Consider the following 18,065-nt stretch of genomic DNA (forward strand, 5'->3'; position numbering starts at 1 on the left):
GGATAATGCTAGTAATGAACGTACCTAGCAGTCATTCATTCTCTCGGGGGACGGTTGGGTTCCTAGCCACAGGGGCGCTGCAGATGGTGACATGAAAGAGCCCGGACCTCATGCATGCTACAGGATCACATGTAACTTTCTTAAATTGGATGGTATGTAGGTGTAATGGCTTTTTATAGAACAATGCAGAGCCTCCGGTGTGTGTGTGTGAGGAGACGTGAAGCCTTCAGCTCGCACAGAGACCTGCACTATGGCGTACCTCACATATAGCGTCTGCTAATTTTAGATTCTACAATCCCACGATGCTGAATTGTCTTTATAATCCCGATTGTGAGATTGCCGCTCGGTCACCGTGCCGTATCCTATGTGCTTGGAACAGCTGTGCCCTGTATACAGAGGGGTCGTGCCGTAACGCGGGCTGACACTTGACAGGCCGTGTACATTTCTTACTAGGTCAGAGCTGGAGATGTAATTAGACAGCGGGGACTCTGGCTGATAACAAACATGGAAATGTCACCCTGCCCACTACCCCGCTATCTGCACCACTTTAAATAGTAGCGCCATAAGATCCCGATCACGTATAATATATAATATAAGCCGTTGAACAAGCTGGTTCCAAAAAATGGAACGGAACCGAAAGAATTTATAGAATATTATTGCTTATTCACACGACTGGGTTTTCCGTACCCTTGGACATTTACGTATACGCTTGGAAGCAAATTTATTGCGGGTTTCATTCCTGTAGGATTGAAAGGGGTGAAAATATACTATAGCTCAGGGGTCAGCAACCTATAGCGCCCCAGCTGTTGTAATACTACAACTCCCAGCATGCACACTTCCTCTGCTGTTCTTAAAACTCCAATGGAAGTGAATGGAGCATGCTGGGAGTTGTAGTTTGACAGCAGCTGGAGTGCCGGAGGTTGCTGACCCCTGATATAGATTGTGAAGTCTGCACCACAGGTCAGGTTCATGTGGATGAGATCTGAAAAACGTACTTGAACAGATTTGCAGGTAAAATATGCAATAGCTTCGTCCTGTGTGAATTCACCCTTAAAGAAATGCACATCCTGGGTTTCAAGGATTTAGGAGAAAGTCAGGGGGGGGGGGGGGGGGAGCTGAGGTAGGTGCAAAACATAAGGAAAGACATACTCACGTATCCACGAAGCTCCGTCTTCCTTTCCTGATCCCCTTTCTGTCCTTTCCTAGAACTCACCGCTCCAGAAGTAGAGGCTCACATGACCGATCAGATCTGGAGAGAGATCGGTGACATCACTCCTATACGTCACTGATACGTTTCAAGTGAGGACACTGATTGGTCATATGAGCCTGACGTGGCGACTTCTGATATGGGGTCGAAAGAGGTCCAGGATAGGGCAACAGAAAGCAGGGATAAGTGAGTATGTCCTCCCCAGCCACCCCTGACTATGCCCTAAATTTTGGACAATCCCTTTAAAGGGATTCTACCATTAAACTACTTTTTTTTTCTAATTACCACGTTGGAATAGCCTTAAGAAAGGCTATTCGTCTCCTACCTTTAGACGTGGTCTCCGCTGCGCCGTTCCGGAGAAATACCGGTTTTAACCGGTATGCAAATGAGCTCTCCACAGCAATGAGGGCGGGCCCCAGCGCTGAAAGGCCGATGAGCGCATCCCCATTGCTGCCTGAGAGCTCTTTCCTGCGCCGCCTCCTTCTTCTGCAGCAACTCCGCCTCTTCTGGCTTCTCTTGCTCTTGTAGTTCTATACAAAAGCATAGAGAGGCCACCCCAAAATGGCCGCCGGCCAGCTCCTGTATTGAACTTCAAGAGCAGCTACCCAAAAATGGCCGCCGGTGGCCATTTTTGGGTAGCCGCTCTTGCAGTTCAATACAGGAGCCGGCCAGCGGCCATTTTTGGGTAGCCGCTCTTGCAGTTCAATACAGGAGCCGGCCGGTGGCCATTTTTGAGTAGCCGCTCTTGCAGTTCAATACAGGAGCTGGCCGGCGGCCATTTTGGGGTGGCCTCTCTATGCTCCTGTATCGAACTACAAGAGCAAGAGAAGCCAGAAGAGGCGGAGTTGCTGCAGAAGAAGGAGGCGGCGCAGGAAAGAGCTCACGGACAGCAATGGGGATGCGCTCATCGGCCTTTCAGCGCTGGGGCCCGCCCTCATTGCTGCGGAGAGCTCATTTGCATACCGGTTAAAACCGGTATTTCTACAGGACGGAACGGCGGAGACCACGTCTAAAGGTAGGAGACGAATAGCCTTTCTTAAGGCTATTCCGACGTGTTCATTAGAAAAAAAGGTAGTTTAATGGTAGAATCCCTTTAAGGGTAAGTTCACACAGGATTTTTTGGTCAGGATTTTGGGCCATATCTACCTCAAAATCCTGACCACAAAGACGGCTCCCAGAGAAATCAATGGGAGCCGGTCAGTTCTTTTTTCCGGGAACCGTTTAGTTCTGGCTCCCAGAAAAAAAAAAGCGACATGCTCATTCTTTCAGGCGGAGTCGCCTCGTGACATCCGCCTGAAGACACTCCCTCCTCCCGCCCATCCATTTGGACCTAATCCGGAGCGGAGCACGCGACTGGATGACTGTGCACTGCATCGGCATTCAGTCACAGCTACCCGTATTTTGATCCGGAACCTGAGGCGGCCTCCGCCTCAGGTTCCGGACCAAAAAACCCCGTGTGAACTTACCCTAAGAATTCTTGCATGTGGAGTTAGGCGCTATTCACACAAACGATATGTGCGATTGTCACAACAGCATTTAAAAGCAATTTATTTCAATTGGTCTATTCACATAACCTGTTTTTTTTTTTTTTTTTAAATCGAACATGTTCTGTTTTTGCCCAATTTCCCAGATCCCGCAGCTCACCAGAGTCTATGAGGGAGCCGTGTAAATGGATACCCCATGGATGTGATACGGGCATGTTTTGCATCACAGTGGTCTGAATCGAGTCTTAGATTTCATAACCGGGTAATATGAAGCTAAATGCAAAAACCTAGGCAAATTCTTAGGGGCACGTGCCAGTCTTAATCCCCAGAAACTGTCTCCAAGGTGAACGCCATGAGCTGATATCACCTACTCCAAGGAGACAAGGCTCTGCTATCGGTTTGGGATCTCATGATGCTGATTTTAGGTTTTGACTTCACAGGAAAAGATTATTTTAAGCCTCATGTCAATTATAATAAAAATAACTTCTGTCAGAGTGGATGTGGCTGGTGACGCTTTCTTGGCCCTTATGTATTGGCTGTGGGCCACCATGTGCTGCCATGTCGCATTACTACAGTCTCCTAAGTGCCAGGCTGCCTGATAAATGATAACAATATACAGCACCGGATTGCAGGAATAGTCCCGTGCGGGGTCATCCGCCATATCCTATTTCTGTTGGCCTATACGGCCTATGTGCCCACATAAAGGAATGCAGAATGTTATAGAGCAGGAGGAGCTGTTGTCAGATTGATATATAGATTGGTGGGAAATTATTCAGGATAAAGTGAGTTATACATAGAAATCTCTACTGAGGAGTCCAGGAGGCGGAGCTATCAGTGATTGACCGCCTCCCCTCCGTGACTGTACATACAGGGATATCTGTCACTCACGTATAGGACCGCCCTCTGGACTTCTTGGCATAGACAGAGCAGATGTTTGTGTATAGTATATATTGCATGTGCCCGTATACTATAGTTGACAACTTTTAAGAAAAGCCTTAAAACAGTTTTGGAAAATCATGTGCCCTAAAATTCTTGCCATGTGCTTTCTGGGTGCCCCTCTGTAAACACTGTCTGAGATGACTGCATAACCAAAGCCATGGGACCCCATAACCAATGTCAGAGAGTCCTCACAAGCATGTCAGGGGATGCCATAAGCTGCGCCATAGTGCTGCCTATAAACTGTGCTATAGTGCTGCCCTTTAGCTGCATTATTAAACGGCCTCCATAAACTGTGTCTTTATATCATACCACCATGTGCCCCACATAAAGTGTTACCACTGACCATAAAGTGTTCTAGTCAGTCTGGTAAAGTGTGCCATAATGCTACCCTTTAACTACACCATAATGCTACCCTTTAACTACACCATAGTGCTACCCTTTAACTACACCATAGTGCTACCCTTTACACCATAGTGCTGCCCTTTAACTACACTATAGCGCTACCCTTTAACTACACCATAGTGCTACCCTTTAACTATGCCATAGTGCTACCCTTTAACTACACCATAGTGCTACCCTTTACACCATAGTGCTACCCTTTAACTACACCATAGCGCTACCCTTTAACTACGCCATAGTGCTACCCTTTAACTACACCATAGTGCTACCCTTTACACCATAGTGCTACCCTTTAACTACACCATAGCGCTACCCTTTAACTACGCCATAGTGCTACCCTTTAACTACGCCATAGTGCTACCCTTTAACTACACCATAGCGCTACCCTTTAACTATGCCATAGTGCTACCCTTTACACCATAGTGCTACCCTTTAACTACACCATAGCGCTACCCTTTAACTATGCCATAGTGCTACCCTTTACACCATAGTGCTACCCTTTACACCATAGTGCTACCCTTTACACCATAGTGCTACCCTTTACACCATAGTGCTACCCTTTACACCATAGTGCTACCCTTTACACCATAGTGCTACCCTTTACACCATAGTGCTACCCTTTACACCATAGTGCTACCCTTTAACTACACCATAGTGCTACCCTTTAAGTACGCCATAGTGCTACCCTTTAACTACGCCATAGTGCTGCCCTTTAACTGTGCCATAGTGCTGCCCTTTAACTACACCATAGCGCTACCCTTCAACTACACCATAGTGCTACCCTATCACTGCGCCATAGTGCTGCCCTTCTCTATGCCATAGTGCTGCCCTTTAACTGCACCATAGTTCTGACCGTTATCCATGTAATAATGCCGCCCCTTAACTGCGTCATAATGCCACCCATTAACTCTGTCATAGTGCTGCCCTTTAACTGCACCCTAGTGCTGCCCAGAAACATCACCATAATGCTCTCCTTTATCTCTGCCATAGGGCTGCCCTTTACCTGTGCGATAGTGCCGCTCTTTAACTTTGCCATAGTGATGCCCATGAATTGCCCTATAGCGCCCCCTATAACCCATTTATGACGCACATCTGCTTCTGTGACTTCTGTTCTATTGATGACTGGCACTGAAGGGGTTAATCGGCAGTGCGTTCAGTCCTATGGCCTTGTATAGACGGCGCTTCTTCTATAAATAGGGCTTTATGGCCGTCTTTGTTCCTTCTTCCTCTCTCATTAGAGGAGAAATGATTAGGCGAGTTGTAAAAGTGAATAACCCGCCGCGGCGCTGCTATCTGAGGAGCGGTATATATGGCGTATACAGAGAGACCTGTGTAATAAATATCCCGCCAGACACTCATTTTATTGCCCGCCATAAAGCCTCAGCTCTTCGAGACATCTGCGCAAGCCACACAGCAAATCACAGCTCGCCCGGCGGTGGACGCTGCTGCATTCATTCCACTTGAAAGGATTTTGGGGGAAAAAAGATGGATGAGCGGCAGGTAAATAGCGGCGGCCGGGCCGGCAACGTCTCCACATCATGAAACCTATTAGCACCTCTACGGTCCTAGGAAATGAAGCGGAATACATAAAAAATGAAAATATATGAAGTAAAACCAACAGCGGGTTATTCAGATCAATCATACTAAGAAATATTCACCTGTTATACCCCTTAGATACGTCCCTGCCCAAATCTGCCGCTCCAAAAAACGTGTTTACTCCCTTATATCTGCTCCCTGCTTCTCATTAAAGGGGGTCTCCACTTTGGACAAGGATCCCTTGACAACAAGCTGGTCACAAAGTGTTCCATTGCTGTAAACCGCAGCGATCGGCTGTAACTTCTGAGGAAGGAAAGTGTTCAATTTCCCAGCAGCGCCACCACAGGGGAGATTGGGTAGTACAAAGTGTCCAGGAAAATGAGTAGGTTGTCTGTGTAATGCAGGACAGGACGGGTCCTCCAGAGCGAGAGACACTCTTTGTAACCGTTCTTCATTTGCTTATAGGGTTTTATGTGGCATCTAATCCTTTAAAGGGATCCTATCATTAAAACGCAATTTTTTTGTGACTAACACGTAGGAATAGCCTTAAGAAACACAGTAAGTAAGCGGCCATTTTCTTGTGGCCTTTGGGCATGCGAAGTCGGCTCTACCCGAGGCCTAGAAGTTTGACCCCCAGCGCCGGAAGAAGACGCATGAAGAGGCCGTTTCAGACGAAGATGGAGGCGGTGCTGGAGAGTTCTCTCGCAGCATTGGGGACGCCCCTAGTGCTGTTTGAGTGCTGGGGCCCGCCCCCAGTGGTGCGAGAGAACTCATTTGCATCATGAAGAAAACCGGGATTTCTACCGACCGGCGGTGCGGAGAAGACATCTAAAGGTAGGAGAAGAATAGCCTTTCTTAAGGCTATTCCTACGTGTTAGTCACAAAAAATTGCGTTTTAATGAGAGGATCCCTCTACTGAAAGCTACACTGTGGCTTATATACATACATTTATATACCCATCTCCATGGTTACAGACTACAAAAAATCCCTGTGTAGTCTGACTGTGCCAGATTTCATACATTTTCCCCACTCCACCGCCCTATTTTTTTTTTTTCGGGGTGGGGATTGGGGGGAGGCTCCTCCTCCATTATACTACTGGCAACTACCTATACCCTGCTTTAAAGGGGTGGGGATTATTAAAAAAATACCTAAAAAAAATCACTGGAGTGGGACATGAATGTAGGCGGAGCAGGATCAGACTACACAGAATTTCTATGTAGTCTGTAACCATTAAACAATAGGTAACATCTCATTTCCAAAAATAATAAAAGAAAATGTTCCAAAAAAGTTTCCTTGCGAGGTTTGACATCAGAGATAGACTCTTAGGTCTGTACACCATTACTCTAGCTTATATATATATATATATATATATATATATATATATATATATATATATATATATATCCGTATTTATGTATAATTCGACTAATAATAAATTCTTATTAGATTTATACTAGAAATTATTTCCTTTAATGTATAAATGTTCAATTTTATTTTTTGCCAAACTTCTCTAATATTTTTTGTTTAAAAGTTATCAAGTTTAAAGATCATTCATCATTTGATGGCACTGTTTTAACTATATGTGTAAAATATACACTGCTCCCACTGGTGGGAGGGCGTACTGCATCTGAAAATAGAAATGAATAGTAAGGGGATGTATACGATATGTTATATAAAGGAGTCTGATCTCAGACAGACCCTTCCTATTGGTATATCTGCCTTGCCCACCGTCTCCAAAAATCTGTATTGTCAGCCATTATACTCATACATGGCACTCCAAGCAGTCTGATGGCTGATAACATATTATGTTACACAGGTTTATTACAGTATTTGGTTGAAGTACCACACTTGAGTTTTCTTATAGCTTCTTCTTACGCACCATCTTACGTTTCAGTCTTAGTGGCCCTTTATTCAACATATGGTTGTCCAGCTGTACAGAACTCCGCGGCTGTGCCGGCCATGTTGTAAATCCGCTTATACATATCAGATCTGTTACATCTTTGTGAGCTTTTATGATGATGCCTCTTACAATAGGCTCGGTACTGGCCTGTGTATTCCTGAGTCTGGATTTAAAGGGAACCTTTCACCAGTCCAATTTGGGGTTACCATGTTATAGAGCGAGAGGAGCTGAGCAGATTGATATATAGCTTTATGGGGATATGTTGGGTATAACGTATCATTTATGCATTCACCTTTTTGTCCTTTTTTAGAAGTGGTCGACTTGTTGTGGGGGCGGTCCTATCAGTGATTGACAGCAATCTCATACATTGTAGGACCGCCCCCTAAACAAGATGAACATAAGAAGAGCAAGAATATAAATGAATATAACTCAAGTTCTAAAGAATCTTTTTCCCATAAAATGATATATAAGTCTGCTCAGCTCCTTCTGCTCTATAACCTTCTCCACATTAAACGACATTGTCATGCTGACAGTTTCCCTTTAATTTCACAAAAATCTGGTTAATAATGCGATGAGATAGGGAATGGCATACTCTGACTACCTCGATCCGTATTAGAATTTGTAAACCACCCCCCTATAGGGTAAAGGTTGGGGGACAATATGCTTGTAGTTATGAAAGTGGGGTGCTTATTATAAAGTTGGTCCTGACCTGAGTGCAGCCTCCGGACTGTTCTTTTCACAGCAACCACTTCCTGATTGTGCCCAAATTCTCCTTTAGTTCATTTATTATAACTGCAGTGTTTCTATTTTTTTCCAGTTATTTCGGGAAGTCCGAATAATGAAGATCCTAAATCACCCAAATATTGGTAAGATGGCAAAGTGTAGCGTGATAGTTTTTGCTTTTCTGTTAAATTTTTCATTTATATTATTAGTATAAAAAGAGAACCTGCCTGTATATTATCTGTCTCTGTATTTATGTAATGTCTATCTATCTATCTATCTATCTATCTATCTATCAATCTCCTATCTACTATCTATCTATCTATCTATCTATCTATCAATCTCCTATCTATCTATCTATCTATCTATCTATCTATCTATCTATCTATCTATCATCTATCTATCTATCTATCTATCTATCTATCATCTATCTATCATCTATCTATCTATCTATCTATCTATCTATCTATCTATCTATCATCTATCTATCATCTATCTATCTATCTATCTATCTATCTATCTATCTATCTCCTATCTATTATCTATCTATCTCCTATCTATCTATCTATCTATCTATCTATCTATCTATCTATCTATTATCTATCTATCTATCTATCTATCTATCTCCTATCTATCTATCTATCTATCTATCTATCTATCTATCTATCTATCTCCTATCTATCTATCTATCTATCTACTATCTATCTATCTATCTCCTATCTATCTATCTATCTATCTATCTATCTACTATCTATCTATCTATCTATCTATCTACTATCTATCTATCTATCTATCTATCTATCTCCTATCTATCTATCTATCTATCTATCTATCTATCTATCTATCTATCTCCTATCTATTATCTATCTATCTCCTATCTATCTATCTATCTATCTATCTATCTATCTATCTATCTATCTATCTCCTATCTATCTATCTATCTATCTATCTATCTATCTATCTCCTATCTATCTATCTATCTATCTATCTATCTAATATCTAGATCTATGTATATATGTAATATCTATATATTATATCTGTCTTTATAATATCTTTCTTTCTTTCTTTCTTTCTTTCTTTCTTTCTTTCTTTCTTTTTTTTCCTTCCTTCCTTCCTTCCTTCCTTCCTTCCTTCCTTCCTTCCTTCCTTTCTTTCCTTCCTTTCCTTTCCTTTCTTTCATTCTTTTCTTTTCTTTTTCTCTTCCTTCGTTTCTTTTCTTTCTTTCTTCCCTACTTCCTTCTTTCCTTTCACTTCTCCTTCCTTCCTTCCTTTCTTTCTTTCTTTCTTTATTTATTTCTTTCTTTATTTCTTTCCTCTTTCTCCCTTCTTTTCTTTTTTTTTTTTCTTTCTTTCTTTCTTTCTTTCTTTCTTTCTTTCTTTCTTTCTTTCTTTCCTTCCTTCCTTCCTTCCTTCCTTCCTTCCTTTCCTTTCCTTTCTTTCATTCTTTTCTTTTTCTCTTCCTTCGTTTCTTTTCTTTCTTTCTTCCCTACTTCCTTCTTTCCTTTCATTTCTCCTTCCTTCCTTCCTCTTTCTTTCTTTCTTTCTTTCTTTCTTTCTTTCTTTCTTTCTTTCTTTCTTTCTTTCTTTCTTTCTTTCTTTCTTTCTTCCCTACTTCCTTCTTTTCTTTTCTTTTCTTTCTTTCTTTCTTTTTCTTTCTTTCTTTCTTTCTTTCTTTCTTTCTTTCTTTCTTTCTTTCTTTCTTTCTTTCTTTCTTTTCTTTTCTTTTCTTTCTTTCTTTCTTTCTTTCTTTCTTTCTTTCTTTCTTTCTTTCTTTCTTTCTTTCTTTCTTTCTTTCTTTCTTTCTTTCTTTCTTTCTTTCTTTCTTTCTTTCTTTCTTTCTTTCTTTCTTTCTTTCTTTCTTTCTTTCTTTCTTTCTTTCTTTCTTTCTTCCTTCCTTCCTTCCTTCCTTCCTTCCTTCCATGCCTCCTTTCTTTCTCACTCCCTTAATCCTTCCTTCCTTTCTTCCTCTTTCTCTCCTTTATCTCCTTCCTTCCTATCACTATTTCATTAACTTTCCTTCTCTTTCTTTCAGTTAAACTTTTTGAAGTCATAGAAACTGAGAAGACGTTATACCTAATAATGGAATATGCCAGCGGGGGTGAGTCTGTCCATCACACTTTGGATGACCCTTCTGTGGCCGTTTATCTAGAGTTTTCTGACTCCTTTGGTTCTAGTTCTTTAAATTTTAAAAGTTGCATGACGGGGCAAATCTAATCCCCACGTGACTCTGCTGTAAGTGTTAGATGTCATTGGGTTTCTATAATGCAGTTACATAATCGTATTTGGCTTCGATCTCCCGAGCTTCAGTTTATTAGCAGATACAGGATCTTCTCCTCGGCCAGAAGTTCTTAGCTGATCAATTCACAAGAGCCGAAAAATTTATACATTAAAATATCAATAAGGGGAAAAATATACAATGCACAGAAATGCTAATAAATGTGTTGAGATTGGTAAACCGGAGCATGCACATAGAAAGTGTCCGGGCGTGTAGCATCACAAGTTTCTGGCCGTTAAATAGTTAATAAGGCACACAGTTTGACTTTAATTCAGAGGCCAGAATTCATGTTTTCTGATCAACTCACTTCTCAAGAGCAAAAAGTAATGAAAACTGATCAAAATTCTGAAGTTACGTGCCAGGAAGATTCAATTCAGACCTAAATTCGAAATTGGCGATATAAAAGTTACAATTTCGGGAGGGTTTTTGCAATTTTAATGTATCGTAACTGTTAAGGGGTTAAAACACAGATAAGTCTTGAGTTTATAGGTGATAATATTAAAAAGGACCTTTCACCTTCTCCACTATCTTGAGGTGTCTTCTTCATCCTTTAATGATTCTGGCACAGTTGGAATTTTCTCTCTAGCCCCGACCATTCCCAAGCAATTAATGATGTTAGTTTTGGTGCCTGAGGAGGCAAGGGGGCGTGACTCTGAGCTCTGACACTCTCAACTTCTGATTGGAGCTCTGAGACACGCCCCCTTGCTTGCTCCTGCCTGACACCACCCACTTGAAATTAGGGAGTCTAGTTAGAATATCAGGCACCAAAACTAACTGCACTACCACATAGTTTTATTTTTTAATAATGATAGTCTATGGATGTTATATTCTTTTGTATTGTATACAGTGGCATATGACTGCAGATTCTTAGGGCTCGTTCACACGGGGCAAGAGAGGCCGGATTCTGACGCCGAATCCACCTCAGAATCCGCCCCCTCACAATAGAGGTCTATGCAGACCGCTAGCTTCCTTTTTTCCGTGTGCGGTATGTTCTGGCTCACGGAAAAAAGAAGTGAGCTGCCCTTTCTTCAGGCGGATTCCGCGACTGATTGAGCCCTGGTGTCCGCCTCGCGACAGCACCCTCCGGACTAGACCCATTCATTTGGACCTACTCCGGAACGACGCGACAGTCGCGTCAGGCGCATTTTGGTCCTATTCTGACCCAGCTTTCCGCATCAAAATCAGAACCAAAATACGCAGTCGCGTGCCCCTTGTGAACTAACCCTAAAATGTGCACCGAATGTATAGTCTACTTAGACGAAGCCCTTAGACTACGTAGTTCATAACTTAGTGCCGTTGATCTTGACCTTCCGGATTCCTGAATGGAAGTCTAGAACTGCAGTGTAGACTGACACAGACAGAGCAGTCAGACGTGTTCCTTTATTATCAAGTCTCTGTAACATGACATCTTGTCACACTTTATCATTCTGCATCTTAGCCTGTTAATGAGATGTTTCTTATAATATAAGGAGGTGAAGAAATTCTACTTACTCATTTATACGGAGATTGTTCTAATTTGGTAGAATTGAAGACGTAAAATCCAGTATATTATGGCGATCCGGTTCTCTTGATGGATCTGCTGGGTAGTGACATATAAGTGATGTCGTCAGCGGCCTCCGTCTGTAGCTCCCGGCACGTTTGCCTTTGGTCTCATTATCTGTCTCCTGTGGTTGTGAAGTATTTCTGATGACTGGCTGGAGAGCGCCCCCCAGGGGATAATAAGTATTGACTGGTCGTCTCCTTCCCTGCCGCAGCCGTGACGGACTGCGGACTGGTGACTTTGCATTTCCAGTAGATCCCATAATCCGCAGACATATGACTTCATCAAAGAAAGCCATGACTTATTCATGGGACCTCAGTTGCTCCTCCTGTCTTGTAGGTTACCGGATGTGATATGGTTCATCCTAGATTTCCAGTGATTGTATTAGAGGATGAGTAAAGGGACTTAAATATTCCTGGTCTACCCCTAGGATGTGTCATATGTGATGGGTTACAGTCCAACATCTCAGACCCCCCACAGATCAGCCATATACCAGGGACAGTGTTGGATAAAATGAATACATATCAAACCTTCCAGATAGTTCTAATCCGGACAAATCATTTGCTGGATAGTCACGTGACCATACAGCGGCCTCTGCGGTGACAGGGACAAGTCCTGGGACGGGAGAGCGCTGAGCGGCTTCCCACCACTATTGATGCAGACAGACGCTCATTCACTGGAGTCAGGAAGGAGATTTTCTCGTAGGGTGATAGAATTTGCCGACCTTGTCCTGCGATGTAAATTCAATTCTGTCTGGATCGATACAAATGCGGTAGGTGAAGCTGATGAGGAGTAATAGAGCTGAGGAATGTGAGGCCGGGAGAGTTACGTCTTCATAAACTTCCTGATTTATAAGATCGGCCTGCAGAATGCAGCTCAGCGGCCGCCATGTTCTTGTAATCTCGTGCAGCTCTTTTAGGAATTGTCCACACGGGACTGTTACACTCCTGATTTTCTGCAATAAATGGTACGGATATTGATTCAAAAGTGGGTTTGCCATAAATTTCCCCTAGGTGTAGAAAAGGTTGAAATTCTTATTAAAACTCTCCCTCACCAGTGACACCTATCTATCTGCAGGACTGGGGTGATATGCTGGGGTCTGGTGACACTAACCTATCTATCTGCAGGGCTGGGGTGATATGCTGGTTCTGGTGACACTAACCTATCTATCTGCAGGGCTGGGGTGATATGCTGGATCTGGTGACAGTAACCTATCTATCTGCAGGGCTGGGGTGATATGCTGGTTCTGGTGACACTAACCTATCTATCTGCAGGGCTGGGGTGATATGCTGGGTCTGGTGACACTAACCTATCTATCTGCAGGGCTGGGGTGATATGCTGGTTCTGGTGACACTAACCTATCTATCTGCAGGGCTGGGGTGATATGCTGGGTCTGGTGACACTAACCTATCTATCTGCAGGGCTGGGGTGATATGCTGGGTCTAGTGACAGTAACCTATCTATCTGCAGGGCTGGGGTGATATGCTGGGTCTAGTGACAGTAACTTATCTATCTGCAGGGCTGAAGTGATATGCTGGGTCTGGTGACACTAACCTATCTATCTGCAGGGCTGGGGTGATATGCTGGTTCTGATTACAGTAACCTATCTGTCTGCAGGACTGGGGTGATATGCTGGTTCTGATTACAGTAACCTATCTATCTGCAGGGCTGGGGTGATATGCTGGGTCTGGTGACAGTAACCTATCTGTCTGCAGGACTGGGGTGATATGTGGTTCTGGTGACACTAACCTATCTATCTGCAGGACTGGGGTGATATGTGGTTCTGGTGACACTAACCTATCTATCTGCAGGGCTGGGGTGATATGCTGGGTCTGGTGACAGTAACCTATCTATCTGCAGGGCTGGGGTGATATGCTGGTTCTGGTGACACTAACCTATCTATCTGCAGGGCTGGGGTGATATGCTGGTTCTGGTGACAGTAACCTATCTATCTGCAGGGCTGGGGTGATATGCTGGTTCTGGTGACACTAACCTATCTATCTGCAGGGCTGGGGTGATATGCTGGTTCTGGTGACACTAACCTATCTATCTGCAGGGCTGGGGTGATATGCTGGTTCTGGTGACAGTAACCTATCTATCTGCAGGGCTGGGGTGATATGCTGGTCCTGGTGACACTAACCTATCTATCTGCAGGGCTGGGGTGATATGCTGGTTCTGGTGACACTAACCTATCTATCTGCAGGGCTGGGGTGATATGCTGGTTCTGATTACAGTAACCTATCTGTCTGCAGGACTGGGGTGATATGCTGGTTCTGGTGACAGTAACCTATCTATCTGCAGGGCTGGGGTGATATGTGGTTCTGGTGACACTAACCTATCTATCTGCACACATCTGTATTCAACTTCCAGCTCTGTATGGTGTAGTGGTGGTTCTGGGGAACTGCAGCTCTGCTTCTATTCTCCTCTGTATACTTTGCATATGGTTTCCAGCAACCAAAAGCTGACTGGTGTGGAGTCTGACTGATCTTATATGGATGACCTATATTGTGTATAATGCAGTGTCTATTATCCCTGGTCTTTGACAACCCCTTTAAGACATGGGGACCTCATAAAGCAGAGGAGGGTCCTTTATTTGGGACCCCAGTCTATGAACCAGAATGAATAGCAGCTCTGGAGGACTCCTTCCATTCTTGTGTTATATGGCCATCCATATCACAGAAAAAGTGGACGGCCATTTGTCAGCAGACGTGTCGTGAACTAATCCCAGTGTGATCTGCTGATCGCCTTGGCGGCCATCTTTTCACCCATCCTCCTAATGCTTACCCTCCTTGACAATAAGTTTAGTACAAAGTGGGACCCCGAAGATCAGCTGTAATCTGTGGGACACTTGACAGTAAGTGTTCAGTTTCCCTGCAGTGCCTCCAGAGGGCAAATGAGGTATTACACAGAGTCCAATCAAATCAGTATTTTCTTTGTACAGGACAGGACACTCTTCATAACCACTCTATACTGCAGATCCTAAAGAGGAAATACTCAATCCCTTTAAGTGGCTTATAAAACGGTAGGAATGTTCTGGAAAGTGAAAGACATCAAAGTTTTAATGGAATGATCCAGTATAAGTGTAATGGTGATTTTGGCAGAGGCGTCCTCCAGCTGCGGATCAGGACAGTAGTCGGATTCCAAGCCAATCACTTCATCCCCGATCATGTTACCGCTGCCTCAGCGTAGCTCAGCACATTAGGTCACGCAGATACTTGTTATAGTGCGAGACAGGTGAATCCGGCGTGAGAACCGTCCCTGTGATATATGGTTCATGAGTCATCTGCATGTGATGATGTCATCATCGTCATCATCATCATCATCATGTCCCAGGACAGAAGGCTGCAACGTATAGAAGAAGCTGCTATTACTATAAATGTTACTGGAATTCCCAAAGGAGAACATTACAGGCAGGAGAATGGCTGATAACAGGGAGCGATAGATGCCTATACGCTCCACAACAGAGGAAGACATAGCAGATGGCCTCTTATATCTGGTCATGTACATGCATGTCAGAGAGTCATTCATGGCAGCCACTAACGTGCCCATAGGGATCGTCACACATCATCCAGCTGTTAGTCTAGGTTACTGCTCGTTTGGCTTTACCACAATGCTTGTGTGTCAGTCTGCACTGCTGTTCTACTGTTCTATTCAAAAATGGTTTCAAATATCATGCTGATTGTGTCTGATACTGGTGTCTGACTATTGTTCTAGTATGGTCTGTCTGTCTATCTAATATTTATCTATCTATCTATCTATCTATCTATCTATTATCTATCTATCTATCTATCTATCTATCTATCTATCTATCTATCTATCATCTATCTATCTCCTATCTATCCATCTATCTATCTCCTATCTATCATTTATCTATCTCCTATCTATCTATCTGCTATCTATCTATCTATCTATCTATCTATCTATCTATCTATCTATCTATTATCTATCTATCTATCTATCTCCTATCTATCTATCTATCTATCTATCTATCTATCTATCATCTATCTCCTATCTATCTATCCATCTATCTATCTCCTACCTATCATTTATCTATCTCCTATCTATCTATCTATCTATCTATCTATCTATCTATCTATCTATCTATCTCCTATCTATCTATCTCCTATCTATCTATCCATCTATCTATCTCCTACCTATCATTTATCTATCTCCTATCTATCTATCTATCTATCTATCTATCTATCTATCTATCTATCTCCTATCTATCTATCTGCTATCTATCTATCTATCTATCTATCTATCTATCTGCTATCTATCTATCTATCTATCTATTATCTATCTATCTATCTATCTATCTATCTATCTGCTATCTATCTATCTCCTATCTATCTATCTATCTCCTATCTATCTATCTATCTATCTATCTATCTATTTATCTATTATCTATCTATCTATCTATCTATCTATCTATCTATCTATCTCCTATCTATCTATCTATCTATCTATCTATCTATCTCCTATCTATCTATCTATCTATCTATTTATCTATTATCTATATATCTATCTATCTATCTATCTATCTATCTATCTATCTATCTCCTATCTATCTATCTATCTCCTATCTATCTATCTATCTATCTATCTATCTATCTATCTATCATCTATCTCCTATCTATCTATCCATCTATCTATCTCCTACCTATCATTTATCTATCTCCTATCTATCTATCTATCTATCTATCTATCTATCTATCTATCTATCTATCTATCTCCTATCTATCTCCTATCTATCTATCTCCTATCTATCTATCCATCTATCTATCTCCTACCTATCATTTATCTATCTCCTATCTATCTATCTATCTATCTATCTATCTATCTATCTATCTATCTATCTATCTATCTCCTATCTATCTATCTATCTTCTATCTATCTATCTATCTATCTATCTATCTATCTATCTATCTCCTATCTATCTATCTGCTATCTATCTATCTATCTATCTATCTATCTGCTATCTATCTATCTATCTATCTATCTATCTATCTATCTATTATCTATCTATCTATCTATCTGCTATCTATCTATCTCCTATCTATCTATCTATCTATCTATCTCCTATCTATCTATCTATCTATCTATCTATCTATCTATTATCTATCTATTTATCTATTATCTATATATCTATCTATCTATCTATCTATCTATCTATCTATCTATCTATCTATCTATCTATCATCTATCTCCTATCTATCTATCCATCTATCTATCTCCTACCTATCATTTATCTATCTCCTATCTATCTATCTATCTATCTATCTATCTATCTATCTATCTATCTATTATCTATCTATCTATCTATCTATCTCCTATCTATCTATCTATCTATCCATCTATCTATCTCCTATCTATGTATCATTTATCTATCTATCTATCTATCTATCTATCTATCTATCTATCTATCTCTATCTATCTATCTATCTATCTATCTATCTATCTATCTATTTATCTATCATTTATCTATCTCCTATCTATCTATCTCCTATCTATCTATCTATCTATCTATCTATCCAGTTTCTACTTATCTACTGGTTTATTGCTTAATATTACAATTACATATATGATAAGTGGATGCGCCATAAATGTCTGATGATTGGTATTTCGGGGTTCCTCAGATCCGTAGATGAATGGAAAATTAGTGATAACAGAACAACCATCTCTCATTATCTAGACATCACTTTCTGTACAACTTCTCTTTATTACATCCATGTAGTATTCCAGAATGTTTTATCATCTGAACACTGACTATGCTCCTAAATCCTCGGCTTTTATATGATTGGTTGATTTGCTGCAGCAGTGCAGGGGTTAATGCAGTGCTCGCCCTCCGCAGTCTCATACGGTATACGCTATATCCCATATCTAGGCGCACAAATGAATAGATTTACGTATGCTGTGCATGTCCAGTCATGACCCGTGTGTAATAAATGTGTTTATTTCTTGCAGGAGAAGTGTTTGATTATTTAGTGGCCCACGGGAGGATGAAGGAGAAGGAGGCGCGGGCGAAATTTAGGCAGGTAAAGAAGGAAAGAAGCGACTATTTATAG

The 18,065-nt window shown here is 41.8% G+C and overlaps 1 protein-coding gene across 2 annotated transcripts in view; it reads left to right on the plus strand.

Moving 5' to 3' along the window:
* Nucleotides 1-18,065, plus strand: part of MARK1 (microtubule affinity regulating kinase 1) — a 98,207-nt gene that overhangs the window by 53,092 nt on the left and 27,050 nt on the right. For both annotated transcript variants that reach the window (XM_075267110.1, XM_075267111.1), the window contains exons 4-6: nt 8,283-8,331; nt 10,218-10,283; nt 17,965-18,035. In XM_075267110.1, coding sequence (XP_075123211.1) covers nt 8,283-8,331; nt 10,218-10,283; nt 17,965-18,035 — 186 coding nt within the window. The remainder of the gene's footprint in view (nt 1-8,282; nt 8,332-10,217; nt 10,284-17,964; nt 18,036-18,065) is intronic.

Source organism: Leptodactylus fuscus, chromosome 3, assembly GCF_031893055.1.
Source record: "Leptodactylus fuscus isolate aLepFus1 chromosome 3, aLepFus1.hap2, whole genome shotgun sequence".
Taxonomy (NCBI): domain Eukaryota; kingdom Metazoa; phylum Chordata; class Amphibia; order Anura; family Leptodactylidae; genus Leptodactylus; species Leptodactylus fuscus.